This window comes from Cervus canadensis, chromosome 31 (genome assembly GCF_019320065.1).
Source record: "Cervus canadensis isolate Bull #8, Minnesota chromosome 31, ASM1932006v1, whole genome shotgun sequence".
NCBI classification, from domain to species: Eukaryota; Metazoa; Chordata; class Mammalia; order Artiodactyla; family Cervidae; genus Cervus; species Cervus canadensis.
The window spans coordinates 24,799,114-24,815,983 of record NC_057416.1 but is presented as its reverse complement, the minus strand read 5'-3'; the positions used below and the strand labels follow the sequence as shown (position 1 = coordinate 24,815,983).

Genomic DNA, 16,870 nt, shown 5'->3' with positions numbered 1-16,870 from the left:
TAGCATGACTTGGCAATAGTCAGTGTTCAGTGAAGGTTAGTTACTGCTGTTTGTTATGAGTGAACTGAACACCTTGGGAAAATGAACTACATAGGAAGTATATCATAATTGAAATGTGAAGGCACACCTGTAAGGCATTCTTAATGTTATTTCAGAAAACATAAAGTAGACTTTAATGTGTCAATTAAGTTATATTAAAGTTGTAGCAGTTATTCTTAAAGGAAAATTGCATATGAGGTTTCATTTTAGTCTAAAAAAATCATATTCAATAAAGCCTTTTCACTAACTAATCTCAAAGGAATATTATGCTGCCTTCTAGAAGCTGTTCTTTTGGATCTCTGACAGTTGTTCCATTTGGCTTGCGGTTATTCTAATGCATTCTTTTGTTTAAATTATTATTACCAAACTGGTGCCAGAAATTGACTCTCCCCGCTTTTATTTAACCTCTTCCATTGTGGATCAGTCACATGGGAACTTTATAGCATGTGATCTGATTCCTTGCTAATAGAATGTGTGCTTCTGAAATGTCTTCCTAGTATTTACAATGAATTTTTCACTCTTGCTGCCTATGACTTGTAGAATGCATTTGTGATGCAATGGTAGCATCCAGATTTCTGCCTGTAAATATGCAACAGAATGGTACATGTTCTGAACCAAGTGGTCTGTGTAAATTGCTCCTTGTATCATGCTGTTGTCATTTTAAAGTTTTCATGTTTATACAGTGGTACTGCTTACATTTTTTATTCCAATATATCTCTGAAGTTGACTTTAAAATAGTTATGGGATCATACTTTTTATTAATTCCCATTGATCAATACCTATTTGTTTCACATTGATAAGCAGAAATTGATGTAATTGGTGATGAATTGAACTTTTTATCCCTTACAAGTAATCTTCTCACTTCTCATGGTTTTTAAGGTTGTTAGAAAAGCACTATGGATCAGGTTGTGATTTGTATTGTCCTCTTGTTTAAAAAACCTTCCTTTTAATTTTGGAGGAAATCTAGTCAGACTTAAGGAAAGTGAGATTAAAGGTGCTTATAAAATAAATATATTTTAATGCTCTTGTAACAGTGGTGCTGTTTCTCTTTTGTGACGTTTTAGACTTTTGTTGCCCTAGAATTCCATTTTATTGGGAACCCATTTTCCACCTGCTCCTTCTTGACAGGGTTTTTTCCTACTTTAAACAGTTTCTAAATAAAATTCTGTATGTCAAGAGAAAAAATCAGCCTGACGCTGTAGGGTTTCGTGATCGTATTTCACTGGAGAAACTGTAGGGAGTGCACTTAGACTTTAGTAGTAGCCATCACCCTAGTCCTTCTATTGGATTGTGGTTTTTCTGTCTTTGTGTGTGCTTTCTCTGGATACTGTTGTTTTAACTTTGCTCAGCCTTTTCCTGTTTTGTACCTTTTACCTAGAGTTCTGCTCCCTAGTGTTAACCTGTTTTCATTTGCAGTGTTTTATGGCCTCTACTGGCTTAAACTCTTCCCATCGCCTCATTATTTGTCTGTAAAGGCAAAATAAGGATTTTCACTCTCCCCCACAGATACTGTGTGCCTGTTAGATATATTTCTGGATATAAGTTCTGTGAAATTTTCCAGTTTATTTTCTCTGTGATGCTGTGTGACTATTTAGTATTTCATTTTATAGATGTGTCTGATTGATAGATGTGTTTTCAAACAATGTTGCTGCAGCAAATATTCTTACAACCCTTATACAGTGTGATATGTATATGTATTTTATATTAATGAAATACATATAATTTAGGAAGCTATTAGGAAGATAAACAGTAAATTATTTTTGCATCTTTTAAGATCATTACTGCCATTGGTGAAGTACATTACTAGATTTCTCAGTATTGAACCATCCTTTTAGTCCTAGAGTAATTCTTGTTTGGTTTATGTATTTGTGTGTTCTGTTCTTTTTTTTTTTTTGTTCTTTTCTTACTAATGTATTTAAGGATTTTTGCTTTTTTCTTTTGCGTGTTTTCTTACAGTTTGGTATGGGTATAATGCTGCATTCAGAAAAGGGAAGCAGAGTTTTTCCTCCCTTCCCTGCCCTTCCTCTTTACCTTTCTTTAGGAGAATATTGGATTCCTTAAAGATTTTTTGAAAGCATACACCCGTGAATGTATCTAGCATGCTTTTTTAAACATTCATTATGTCCTTCTTTAAGTATTCTATCTTGTGAATCAACTTTGGTAATTTGTCTTTTTCTTCAAAATCAATAATTTTAAATTCTAAAATTTAAAACCATATAATTTGTAGTGTTTAGCCTTAGGAATTGTTTATTGCCTGTTATTTTCCCTTGTTATTGCTAGCTTCTGGCGTTTGGGCTTTCTCCCTTATTTCTTTAACTGTTGGTTCATCTGTTTTACTTTTGTTGCTGTTTTGTTGAAAATATCAGATCATCCTTTACATACTGATTTTTTGACATCTTGATATGAGAAATGACTGAACAAATGTTAACATTTCCTGTTGCTTTTATATTTTTTGTTAATTTAGCCAGTATTTCCAATAGTTACTGCTTTATATGGTTTCCTGCAATTTTCAGTTTATAAAAATTCTTGACAGTCATAGTTTAAGGATTGTATCATAATTACTATTCAGTATCCCTCTTGGTCATATTTAATGTTATTTTACTTGAACTCTAGCTTTATATCCTGTTATGTCTAATCTGTTGCCTTTTAAAAAAATTTTTGAGATAGTTTTGCCTATTCTCTTACTTTGTACCTGTGTTCTTTTTAGATACTTCCTTTGTAGATGGCATATAGTTAGTCTTAACTTTCTGAACCAGTTGTGAGTGTCATTTTGTATTCACCATTTTTGTTATCTGATGTATCCCCACCATTATTGATTTGGAAATTGTATAATTTATTTTTGGTTATTCATATGTAAAGTATTTCTCCCTACATCTTTAAGTAGTTTGCTTATTCTTGGTATCAGTTTATCAACTTCATTCTCTTTTTACTCTCTACTTGATATATTACGAGAGTTTTGTTACAGTCTGTTATCATTTATTCATGAATCCATTTATTCAACAAATACTTACTGATTTCCTATTGCATTCTGTGGTCATTTTGCTAATGTAGGAGGTACAGTGGTGAACAACATAGGATAGTTTTAGCCTTCGTGGAGCTTGCTTATATTCTGAAGGGGAAAATAGATGATATCACACAAACTAAAAAGTGATTGCAGAGTGTATCAAATGCTAGGAAGGAATTAAATGAGGTATGTGCTGAGTTAGTAAAATAATAGGAAGGGTAGAGCTCAGGAAAGACCACTGTGGGAGAAAAAGATGAAGAATGAGCTGGAGCCAGCCCGGTGAAGTATTAGGACAGCGCCCACGTGTGTAGTTGTGCGGGGAGAGGTCTTTCAGGTAGAGAACAGCAAACGCTGGGGGAATGACTGATTTCTTTTGTTAACCTGGTGGTTTTTAATTATTTAATCAGATTCAGTGGACTGTTTTTTATACGGACTAGAATATAAATGAAGTATTTGTTTACATTTTTAAGTAGAATTATGTAGAATTAACCACTGAATGTTATAGCTACAAGTGAACTAATGTATGATTCATTTGATTCAATAAATGTGTGATTCATTCATTTATGAAAATACCATTCATAATTGGTATTTTCCTGAAGTGATAAAAATTCTTGGTAAAGTTCTAAAAAACATTCATACAAATTGTAGCTTTTCTGTGATATACAAAGGTTAATCATAGTATATTCATGTACATTATGCACTGTATGTTCCTAGAAAATCAAGTGTGTACTTAGCCAGTGTAAGAAATACTTCATATACGTAAACCAGAGTTGGGTTCTAGCTCAGTTTATTATTTTGTTGTTCAGTCGCCAAGTCGTGTCCAACTCTTCGCAATCCCGTGGGCTGCAGCACGCCAGGCTTCCCTGTCCCTCACCGTCTCTGAGTTTATCCAAGTTCATGTCTGTTGAATCGGTGATGCCATCTAACTATCTCACCCTCTGTCACCTTCTCCTTCTGCCTTCTGTCTTTGCCAGCATCAAGATCTTGTCCATTGAGTCAGCTGTTAGAATCAGGTGGCTAAAGTATTAGAGCTTCAGCTCAGTCCTTCCAAAGAGTATTCAAGGATGATTTCCCTTAAGATTGAACTGGTTTGATCTTGCTGTCCATGGGACTCTCAAGAGTCTTCTCCAGCACCACCGTTTGAAAGCATCAGTTCTTCAGCGCTCTGCTTTCTTTACTGTTCAGCTCTCACTTCTGTACATGACTACTGGAAAAACCATAGGCTTTGACTATGCGGACCTTTGTTGGCAAAGAGATGTCTTTGCTTTTTAACACACTGTCATAGCTTTTGTTTGTCATAGCTTTGCTGGCAGGAAGCAACAGTCTTCTAATTTCATGACTGCAGTCACCATCCACAGTGATTTTAGAGCTCAAGAAGAGGAAATCTGTCACTGCTTCCACCTTTCTCCCTCCTATTTGCCATGAAGTGTGCCATGATCAGGATGCCATGATCTTAGTTTTTTAATATTGAGTTCTAAGCTGACTTGTTCACACTCCTCTTTCACCCTCATTTAGAAGCTCTTTAGTTCCTCTTTGCTTTGTGCCATTAGAGTGGTATCATCTTTTGTTAGTTATTAGTGGTATTACCAGTTTATTGTAAAGTGATATTTATCATTAATCTGTATACTTTTTACTAAAGATGGTTGGGAGGAAGCAGTATTTTTCAGCGTTGGCAGTGTTACCATTTGGAGCAGGATACTTTTTTGGGGGTCACGGCTGTCAAGTGCATTGTGGGATGATTAGCAGCATCCCAGGCCGCTCTCGGTGCCAGTAGCAGACTTTCCCCCCAGTGTGAGTCCCAAAAATGTATCCAGACATTGCCAGCGATTCCCTGGGGAGTGGAATTGCCCAGGTTGAGAGTTGTATTAAAGGTATAGTTTACATTTATAAAACAGAAATGCTGCAATATGTTGTCTTCAAGCTTCTTCAGCACATTCAGTGATAGCAAAGATAGCAGAGCGAGTAAGATTTCTGTCCTTGAGCCCAGGCAGGAGGAGGAATAACACGGGTACATATATGTTACAGCATGTCACTGTGGTGTTCATACAGTGCTGTGGAGACCCTGGGGTCACAGCCTCCCACAGGGATTTCAGGGGTAAGATGCCCGTTAGCTGGAAGTGTTGGTGTTGCCTAAATCACTGAATTTTAAAAACTGAGGTTTTCTGTTATTGACTTACATTATGTGTTTCCAGAGAAGATCTATTGAAAAGCGAGGCGTATCTTAACACCAGTCTTTTTCACTGTCCATCTGTCTCTTCTGAATGTTTTGTCTTAATTGTGCTGATGGAGTTATTTGTTTTAGCCCACTAGGTGGCAGACTTAGCTGTAGAGAGGACATCTTGAGTGAAAAAGCTTTCCTTCCAGTCGCACTGAAGACTCACCCTTCATTCATTCTGTGATAGAAGCAGATGTCCAAAAATGAGCTATAGCGTAAGTGAGGAGCGAGTCTGTTGTGTGGTAATTTAAAACATTAAATTAAAGATAAGTGAACCCAGGGTAGTTGAACCTTGGTATGTGTTTTGTTTCATAGAGGTGCTTATTTCCTTAAGTCAGAATCTTACTCATTTAGCGGCAGTATGAATGCAGAGGTCAAGAAGGTGGGCTGAGTAGTTGATCTGTTGGTGTAAATCTTGGCTCTGCTGCTTACTAGCGTAGACAAGATGCTTAACCCCTCTCTGTCTGAGATTTCTTATCTTTTGGATTGGCCAAAAAGTTCGTTTGGGTTTTCTGCAAGATGCTATGGAAAAACTTGAATGATCTTTTCAGCAAGTCCAGTATAAAACAGGAATAATGGTGTCTGTTCATCTGCGGTCCTTATGAGGTTTAAATGAGTAAATATAAATAAAAATGCTTAGAGCTTGGAATGGAATCTGGCACATAATAATAGTAATAGAATAATAGTAACATCAGGTTGGCTACTATTAGCAGCATTAAAAATATAAAATAGTACCAAAATACTTGGTGGTTTAGTCTTAACTCAGTGAATCTGTGGCTTGGCAGTTGGTTAGTGAAGTGAGTGAAAGTCGCTCAGTCGTGTCTGACTCTTTGCGACTCCATGGACTATATAGTTCATGGAATTCTCCAGGTCAGAATACTGGAGTGGGTAGCCTTTCCCTTCTCCAGCGGATCTTCCCAGCCCAGGTCTTCTGCATTGCAGGCGGATTCTTTACCAACTGAGCCACAAGGGAAGTCCAAGAATACTGGAGTGGGTAGCCTATCCCTTTTCCAGTGGATCTTCCTGACCCAGGAATTGAAGCAGGTCTCCTGCACTGCAGGCGAATTCTTTACCATCTGAGCTATACAGACAGCAAAGAAATCAAGTCAGTTTATCAGTTAGTTGGAGTTGCTGATCTGTGGCAGTGAGGTAATGTTAGGTGGTGTTCCTTGGAGGAAGTCCGATGACAATCTGGTTGTTCCTCCCAGTTGCCAGTAAATTGTTCTTTTCTGCCTGGAGGCTTCAGCAATTTCAACTTTATCCTTAGAATCCAGGACCCCTTCTAGTGGCTAGCCACTCTCCCTGGGGCGCTGATACTTAGTTCATTTTCTAATAGCTATATGGTATTCCAGATACGACCATACTTCACAACACTTTCTCTGATGCTCCACAGAGAGAAATTTAATTTTTTGCTATATGCTATTATAAGCTTTATAAATAATGCTCAATCCTTGTACATAAATATATTGTATGTACACTTTGCCTAGTTATCTTATTTTGTTTTCTTAAAATATAGTTGATGGGACAAAAGGCATACTTGAAAAAATTTCAACAGCCTGCCTAATGCCCAACCTATTTTGGGGGACCAGTTTTTATGCAGAGGTTTCCATTTCTTAACCTTCACCAGTACTGGATGTTTTTAGTTGACTTTGCCAGCCTCACAGAACATAAAGATTATCTTGATTTTAATTTTTCTTTTCTTGCAGTGATTTTAATAAAATCTACACCAGTTTATTTATTTTTTGTACCTATGACAGAAAACCTGAGCATTTTCTGTCCCTACATACATTAAAAAGTAATTAAATTTGGAATCCTGTGAGATTCTGTCTCTGTTTTAGGCCCTGCCTTCCCATGTTCATTTTAAGTATTTATGCAGCTGTAATACGTTTACATAGTAGATGTATTATTCAAATATGCAATAGCACTGAGCTAAGGAAAGCCAAGGATTAAAGTAGAAATGTCTTATTGAAGCAAAGACATTGAAGGGTTTTTATTCAGGTATTTTCCTCTGAATACAGCTCAAGTGATGTTTCCTGTAGTAAAAGGAAGTAGTTACACTTTGTTTTAATGTGCTTTCAGTTCTGTTGTACTTTGAAAAATGTGTATATAACATTGTATGTTCTTTTCGGTGGTACGTTAACCAAGATTGGCTTTCCCGACCATTGCTGTCATTGTGTCTCTGTCGTGTCGTGAGTGCCCTGAAGTACGTAAGCTCTGTACGTGTCAGGTACAAAGTAAAAGTAGTTTGTCTTCAAGGAACAGAAATTTTGCAATCCTGGCAACACAGAGGCTTGGTAAAAAGTGAACTGAATGAAATTTAACGCTGGGTGAAAAGTGTTTTTATTGTATGTATTTTTTCTCCTTTTTTTGTACAAAGAGAAGTTTACAGTATAGCTGTTACACAGTTATATCATGTATTATTCTAAATAAGTGAATGCAGTTTGTACATGTTGATAGTTAGAATTTAGCAAGTCATGTTTAAAATACCAAAACTGTTCTTGTGTGTGTGTGTGTGTGTGTGTGTGTGATATAATTCCTTCAGCAGCTATGGTAAAGTTGGCATGTAAAATCCCAGTTTTGATACACATTTTAAAACAATTTTGTGTGTTTTCTTGGAATTATATGTCTTTATTGCTGAGGTGGAAGTTTGAAGTTATTTTCTCTCATATATACCTGTTGTGATCAGACCTAGTCGTGGTAGTCACATTGCTTTTCAAGTTTGGCTAAAAAGTAGATAGTTGGGACTTACAGCTTTCACTTAGAGTGGAGGAAGCACTGTTCCCACTCTTGCAACAACAACAAACCCTAGACAGCTACAAATTTATAGTTTCTTGACTCCATCAGGGGACTTCCGTGATAGCTCAGTTGGTAAAGAATCCGCCTGCAATGCAGGAGACCCCAGTTCGATGCCTGGGTCAGGAAGATCCCCTGGAGAAGGGGTAGGCTGTACCCACTCCAGTATTCTTGGGCTTCCCTTGTGGCTCGGCTGTAAAGGATGCGCCTGCGATGCGGGAGAGCTGGGTTTGATCCCTGGGCTGGGAAGCTCCCCTGGAGAAGGGAATGGCTACCCAGTCCAGTATTCTGGCCTGGAGAATTTCATGGACTGTATAGTCAGTGGGGTTGCAGAGAGTCAGACACGACTGAGCGACTGACTGCATCAGAGAGCTGAGGTGCAGGGCAGCCACCTAACCTGAAATTGAAGGACAGACAGACACCAAGAAAAGATGAGCTACAAACACTTGTACACTTGGGACAGAGAACATGAATACTGGTGAGAAGAATTCAGTTTTAAAGTGTTTTAAAATGTTTAATGAACTGCTAAAGGCTCAGTGTGGGCTAGCAAGAGACTATCGAACCCTTAGGGCTGCAGACACTTGGGAGTTGACATCCACTCACGGCACTTCTCCGCAGACTTCCCTGGATTGCTTACAAAGCAGAGGCTAGGGTGGGGGTACTGGCCCCGCTGGGCAGGTCTGGAGAAGGGGACAGTGGACGCTTCAGAAAAGACATGAAGTCTTCTCCTCCCTCCCTGTCTTCTGTGAGACAAAAGTCTTAAACTTTGGTGAGAAGAAAAGAAAGAGAAACCTTCTATCTAGGGGAAAGGCAGGAGTATATGCTGGACCTAGAACTTGGCAGAGAGGACAAGGCAGGAACACTGAGGAGGCCCCGTTTCAAATACGGTGGTACACAGGGCTTGTCTGAGGCTTGATCAGAGTGTCAGAACTCCCGCCCCGGGCTGATAGATGCGCGGTAACAGGTAGCAGTGGAATTCTGTGAGAGTTGCAAGAGCATGAGGCTGCCAGGCCATCCAGGGTTATAGCATTAAGGGGAAACCTAATAGAGCAGGTTGAGCAGACACTGAGGAGAAACCCTCTGGCAGAGCAGCCTCTCCCTGAATGTAGGTATGACTGGAGGAATTTGGAGCCTGTGGTGCATTATGGGTAACCATAGCAGCAATAGATTTCTAACCAAGTTCATGTTCTCATCACAGACTGCCTCAGCCTCCACACGCTGAAGGCCTAGCAGAAGGAAAGGCATGCCCAAACCCTGGCACAAAACTATTAACCTCAGTCTCAGCTGTTCTGTAGAGGATATTCTGCTATCAAAAAATTATGAGGCATAAAAAGAAGCAAGGAAAAACAAAGTGCTTTTGAGAGAAGAGAGTTAATAGAACCAAATTCTGAGGACACGGGTATTGGAACTGTCAGACATGAAATTTAAAATAACTCTGGTTGATATGAAACAGACCGCATGCATGATCAGGTAGGCTTTTTCAGCAGAGAGAGAGACATAAGAAAATCAAATAAATTCTAGAAATGGAAAGCACAGTAACAGAGACAGAGAATGCCTCTGTAACCTCATCAATCATCATTTCCTTGGCATAACCAAGGAAAGAATCTGTAACCTGCAAGATGCTGCTGCTGCATGCATGTTCAGTTGTGTCCAACTCTTTGTGACCCCATGGAGCTCACCAGGCTCCTCTGTCCATGGAATCCTCCAGGCAAGAATACTGGAGTGGGTTGCTGTTTCCTCCTCAAAGGTTGCTATTTCCTACACAGGGATCGAACTCATGTTTCCTTCAGCTTATGCATTGCAGGCGGATTCTTTACCACTGAGCCCCTGGGAGAGCCCACACTGCAAGATAGGCCAGTACAAATTAAACTGAAATGCACAGAGACAAATGAGAAGAGATACAGCAGAGTCTCCATTAACTGTGAGATAACATCAGTGGTCTGAATGTGTAATTAAAATCTCATAGGAGAATGGGATAGAAGAAATAATGGCCAAGTATTTTCTAAAATTAAAGATGAAAGTGAAATTCACTCAATCATGTTTGACTCTTTGCAGCTCCGTGGATATACAGTCCATGGCCTTCTCCATGCCAGAATACTGGAAGGGGTAGCCAGTTCCCTTCTCCAGGGGATCTTCCCAACCCAGGGATTGAACCCAGGTCTCCCGCACTGCAGGCAGATTCTTTACCAGCTGAGCCACCAGGGAAGCCCAAGAATACTGGCGTGTGTAGCCTATCCCTTCTCGAGCAGATCTTCCCAACCCAGGAGTCGTACCGGAGCCTCCTGCATTGCAGGTGGATTCTTAATCAGCTGAACTACAAGCCCCCCCCCCCCAAATTCAAGATAGACCCCAAAACAAAAGTCCAGGAAGCTCAGAGAACACTAGGCAAGATAATCCCTAATAGAGACAAATGACAGAAAAACATCTAGGCATATCATATTCCAAATGCTGACAACTGACAGTGAAGAGAAAATGCCTGAAGTAGAGGCAAAAGCTCATTACAAAGGAAAAAAGAATTAGAGCGCACTTGTCATTTGACCTCATGCAAACCGAAGTGCAGTGTTGTGACATGTTTGAAGTGCTAAAGGGGAAAAAGTTTTCAACCCAGAATTCCATCTGCAGCACAAGTAATCTTAAAAAAGCGAAGTCCTGTCTCAGAGGAATATTCTCTCAGTATCACAGAAACTGAGCGAATCCCTTGACATCAGACTTGCATTACCAGAAATCCTCGGGCAGAGGGGTATGATACTAGACAGAAACTTGGATGTGTATAGGAGAATGCGCTGAGACTCGAATAAATGAAAATCAGTGTTAAAATTCACGTTTGTCTAATTAAAATTTTTTAATCACTCTGAAAGATAGCTAACTATAAAGCAGGACTATTAAGAGAGAAATTTGTGTTTGGAGTGTATGTAAAAGTGAAGTTTTTGATGGTCACCGTAAGTCAGGAAGGGTGTGCTATTATACATCTTCATATGTGATCTGGGACAATTTAATTGAAGTCAGGCTCTGGTTAACTCAAGTTGTGTACTGTAAACCCTAGGACAAACACTAAAACCATTTTTTAAAAAGTAACTATAGTTAACAATACCATGTTGTATATTTGAAAGCTAAGAGAGTAGGTCTTAAAAGTTCTCATCACAAGATAAAAATTATGTTAACTTACTGTGGTAATCTTTTCACTATATATATATCAAATCATTATGTTATATATCTGAAATTAATGCAGTATTATGTCAATTACACTTATCTCAATAAAGAAAAAATAATAATAGAAATAAAGTGGAATCATAAAAATATGTTTAAAGTACATGAATTAAAAATAGACAAAAGTGAAAGGAGAAATAGATAAACCCATCATTAAGATTAAAGTTCATAGCACTCCTCTCAGCTGTTGAACAAATAAATGGAAAATTAGTAAGTATATAAAAGTCTTAACTCTATTAACCAAGTTGCCTAATTGACATTTATTATAAAATGAGATGAGCCAACAATAGATTGTATATGTTTTCCAGTGCACTTGGAGTATTCACCGAGACAGACCGTATTCTAGAACCTTAATGAATTTGAAAGAATTGAAAGCAAACCAAGGATGTGCTTGGATCATAATGGAATCAAACTATAAATCAGCTATATTTGGAAACTCTCCAAAATATTTGGAAATCAAATAACACTTTAAATAACTCATGGTTCAAGGAGGAAATCACAGGGGAAGTAAAAAAAAAAAAAAAGTATGTTGGATTAAATGAAAGTGAAAGCACAACATATCAAAATTCATGGGATGCGGCTGCAGCAGTGCTGAAAGTGAAATAGAGCATTAAATGCTTACATTAAAAAGAACATTACCAAAAAAAACCACTGAAAAACAAAAACATTGCATTTGGATATAACACTTTATTCATGCGTTCACCAGTTGATGGACATTTGAGATGTTTCTGCTTTTTAGCTGTTGTGATTAATGCTACTGTGAGCATTCATGTACAAGTTTTTGTGTGGCTATAATTTTTCCTTTAAGTACAGGAGTGGAATTGCTGGATTGTGTGGTAATTCCGATGGCTGACTTTCTGAGCAGTTGCTATGCTGTTTGCAAAGTAGCTGCCTCATGTTACATTCCCACTGGCAGTGCACGAGGGGACTGTTTCCACATCCTTGCCAACACTGAGTTTAGCTATTTAAGATACCATTTAGTGAAATGGAATTTTATTGTGGTTTTGATGTGCATTTTTCTAAAGATCATCTTTTCATGTGCTTATGGCCAGTTATATATTATTTTTTATTAAATTTATTTAAATTTTTTTATTGGAGTATAGTTTATTTACAGTGTTAGTTTCAGGTGTACAACGAAGTGATTCAGTTATACATGTATATTGTCTTTTGGAAAATGTTTAAGTTCTTTGTCCATTTTAAACTTTTTTAAATTACAGAATTTTAAAGAGTTCTTTATTCTGGATACAAGTCTCTTAGAAAATTTATACTTTGTGAATATTTTCTTCCATTCTGTGGATCCTCTTTTTACTTTCTTGTATCTTTTGAGGTACAAAGTTTTTTACTTTGATGAGATACATTTTGTCTTTTGTTGCTTGTGTTTTTGATGTCATGTCTCAGAAACCATTTCCTAATCCAACAGTACAAAGATTTACTCCTCCTGTTTTTTTCTTCAGAGAGTTACTGTTTTAGCTCTTAACATTTAGATTTTTTTTTTATCATTTTGAATTGATTGCATATAGTGTGAGATGTGTGTCTAGTGTTGTTTTTATTTTGCATTATGATATGTGTAATTGCATGACCCAGTCATCCCACTCTTAAGTTTTTACCCAGGTGTGCTCAAAATCCATGTGCATATTAATTTTATTCATTTCCTCCAAAATCTGGAAACTCAAATGCCCTTTAACTTGTCCCTTCATCGCTCCCAAGTGTGGTGCATCCTTACAGTGGAATACAACTTTGAAATGAAAAGGAACAAAGAGCTGACATGCCCAGCAACACGGGTAGAGCCCAGACGTGTCATTCTTTCCTTAAAGGCATTAGCGCTCAGAAATAAATGATCAATGTCAGATGATAATGGAACTGAAAGACATAGTGCTTTTTCCTTTGTGGGCATTAAACTCAGTGTTTTATATAAACCCATTTATCTGCCACAACTCTGAAATACATATTATCATCCCAGTTTTACAAATCAGGAAACTGAGGCAGAGAGGTTAAATAACGTCCCTCGTGTGTGTGTGTCACACAGTCATCTCTAATTCTTTGCTACTCCGTGAACTGTAGCCCACCAGGCTCCTCTGTTCATGGAATCTCCAAGCAAGAATACTGGAGTGGGTTGCCACTCCCTTCTCCAGGGGATCTTCCTGACCAAGGGATCGAACCCAGGTCTCCTACATTGCAGGCAGATTCTTTACCATCTGAGGACATAGTCAAATGAGGTCACTGGGTTCCACACGCAGGCCATGTGGCTCCATACTCTTTTCTGCTGCTTTTGTATGTCACAAGAAAGCTTTGGGTGCAGCCAAAATATGCATGAGTTATTTGGGAATTTAAGCAAAACCTTATTAAAGAATTTGCTTATTTTCTTTCCTTCCTGGCATACTTTCTGTTACACGGTTTTCAATCTTAGCTTCAAGTAGGACAGGATAGTAATGGATTATAATCCACTGATGTGAAGTAAAATAAATATCCAAAAAGCCATACTAAGTTAATTGAATAGATTGGATGGAGAATAGTCTCCTCCCTTACAACGGAATTCTAATCCATATGTATGAAAGGAACGATGAAAATAATGTGCCTTTAGGCAAACCCATAATTAACAATTGTAGTTGGCAAGAGGCATTGATGGATGCTGAAATTAGTTAGCTAAAGTATGCAGAGAAGCAGTAAATTTGCATAGTCTTAGTGAATCTCTCCACGGGATGCTTATTAACTACAGAGGGACAAATAATAGCTTCATGGTGGAAAAATCTGATAGACACCACCTTAACCAGTGATCAGTCTAATAGCCCCAGTAAAAAGACATGTGAACATCATGGACCCTTGAGGTTATTAGGCCCTGAGAAGGGCACAGTATCATCTCTGTGATGTTCTTGCCCAGAAGGCAGAACCTCAGTTTAATCATGAGGAAATATCAGACAACCCCGCATTGAAGGCCATTTTATAAAATAACTATCGGAACTCTCTAAGGTGTCACAGTCCTGAGAGATGAGCAGAGAGACTGGGCATGTATTTCGAGCCTGGAGCAAGGAGACAGCAACTAAACACAGTGGGATCCTGGGCCAGGATGGGGATGTTGCTGCTAAAGCTGGTGATGGGAGAATAAGGTCTGTGGCTCAGTTAATAGGCTTGTATTAGTTTAAATAGTTTTGTTAAGGTTATATAGTGTTAACATTAGGAAAAACGGGGTCAAAGCACGTCCTGGAATTGGGTATACTAATGATGCAACTGAGGTTTAAAAAGTGTAAAAGGAAAACAGATGCTCTCTGATGCCCAGACAATAGCATTTCATACTTTCAGTGTTCAGAGTGTTGAGGATGTACTAGTAAATAAGTTCAGCACCAACCATAGCGGAAAACTTATGAAATAGAATTCCCCCTTCTAAGGAGCTTCAAGAGGCTGAGAAAGTCGTGCAAACAAATAATTGCCACCTGTTAAGTGGTTTCTGGAATCTATGCAGATGGAAGTTCAGGGAACATATAAGAGAAAGAGCCCCTAATGTATCTATAGAAATGTAGAATATTTTTACTTAGAAATGTTTTGTATTGAAATAACTTTGTGCTCAGACTGGGGACTTCCCAGGTGGTCCAGTGGCTAAGACTGCGCTCCTAATGCAGGGGGCCCAGGTTCGATCCCTGGTCAGGGAACTAGACCCCACCGGCCGCAACTAAGGGTGTGCATGCTGCAACTAAAGATTCTGAGTGCCACAGCCAAGACCTAGTGCGACCAAATAAATATTTAAAAAAACAAACAGGAAAAGCCCCAGAACACTTTGTGCCTAAGTTGAATTCTTTGTAGTAGACTGTCATTTTTGCATTTGGTCATTGTCAACAACCAAAGTTTTTTCAATACAGATTTCTTAAATATGACTGGCATGCCAGCTATTAGGGCATGGTTTGCCTCATGTAGTTCGTATTGAGACAGGAAAGAGAACAGTCTGGTCCAGCGGTATTGTGTGCTGATTTTATTTACAGCTTGTGAATGGACTGCGGCCTTGGTCTTCCTGAAGGTTAAGGGCTCTGCAGTGACAGGGACGGGCGGGGCGGTGCTGGCGGGCCTGGGTTAGGCCTCCAGATCCTGTGGGGGGTGGGGTGAGGGGATGGGGTGTGTCTGTGTGTGTGTGTCCTGATCTGAGCAGAACGCTCACCTCAGGGCACCCAGGGAACTTTCCTTTTTTTTTTTTTTTTGTCCTTCAGAGTACATCCATTTTCTGATTTTCCATCATAAACTTTTTGTGCGTTGGAGAGTAGATGATGTGCGTTGGCAAGTTAATGATGAAGTGAAAGCAGGCTGTCTGAGTCTGTCTTTGTTCCGTGTATGCTCAGTCGTGTCCGAGTCTTTGCAACCCCGTGGACTGTAGCCCTCCAAGCTCCTCTGTTCATGGGATTTCCTAGACAGGAGTGCTGGAGTAGGTTGTCATTTCCTTCTCCAGGGGATCTTCCCGACTCAAGGATTGAACCTGAGTTTCCTGTTCCTCCTGCATCTGCAGGCAGGGTCTTTACCACTGGTGCCACTTAGAAAAGGGCCTGTCTTTAGGGACAGAATTTAAGATGCACATGAGTTTCATTCCGGACACGTCCCAATTGTGACCCTTTTATTTGCAAAAATAGTGATGTGGCAAAGGGGTCAAGGGTCTCCGAGAACAAGGTGTAGGAAGGTCTTTGTCCTGTTTTGCAGAGTTACTGTCTCAACCTCCCTCCCTTCACTTTGATGAGCTTGTAGTCACCCATTCCCAGTTTATTTGATTTCAGAAGGCTCTTTTGCAAATAGACTGTTACATTCTCATATAATAAAACTTTGGCTCCTCATCTCCCTGTGTGTTTCTCTTCCGTAGGAGAGGAAGTGGGATGTACTGGGCTCATGAGAGATGAGCAGGAATTTGAACTATTTCAGTGGAGAGAACTGATTTTGGGGATAAAAGGAGAGTGTCAACTGCCTTTCTTCCCAGGAAAGCGGGGAGGCCTCAGTCACATGGCCCTTCATTTATAGACTCTAAAAATAGAGCAGTGCTGAGCTGGCCTAGGGATGCAGCTCGTGTTCCCAGGCCCTTCCGCTGCTCAGTGTCCCGCATCTGAATGTTCCTGTCTTCCTTCATTTTTATAATGAAATCTCAGATGTGCTAATGCAGATCAGAGGAGATAACATGGAAGCCTGACTTTGATCACCAAGATGTTGCAGCTTGTAAACATCTATTGTACGGTAACTACTGCTTGTTGGCGCAGAGTTTCAGAAACTGTGGAGGAGTGTCACCGTGGATTCAATGGACGAGGAGAAAATTGAAGAGTATCTGAAGCGACAGGGTATTTCTTCCATGCAGGACTCCGGACCAAAGAAAGTGGTATGTAGTCTCTAGGAGAGAATGGAGTGCTGTGCCCTGCTTCCTGTGCAGCTCTCGGAAGAGCAGGTAGCTGGTTCTTCCCTCCAGTTGTTCCTCCGTGTCCTCACCCTCTAACCTCGGTCAGATGCTTTCCGGTCGTGTCTGGTATGCTCCCTGCCCTCAGGTGCCGCTCCCCGGGTAATGCGAGTGCTTCTCCGCTTGCCCCGCCCCTGTCCTGGCAATGCCTGCTCTTGCTGCAGCTGCGTGGACTTCTGGCATCCCTGTGACATCCTCTCAG

At 39.5% G+C, this 16,870-nt stretch overlaps 1 protein-coding gene across 1 annotated transcript in view; it reads left to right on the top strand.

Annotated features, from left to right (window-relative positions):
* Nucleotides 1–16,870, top strand: part of GTF2E2 (general transcription factor IIE subunit 2) — a 41,539-nt gene that overhangs the window by 23,220 nt on the left and 1,449 nt on the right. Inside the window, exon 4 of the mRNA XM_043454323.1 lies at nucleotides 16,459–16,593. Within this exon, the coding sequence (XP_043310258.1) occupies nucleotides 16,459–16,593 (135 nt within the window). The remainder of the gene's footprint in view (nucleotides 1–16,458; nucleotides 16,594–16,870) is intronic.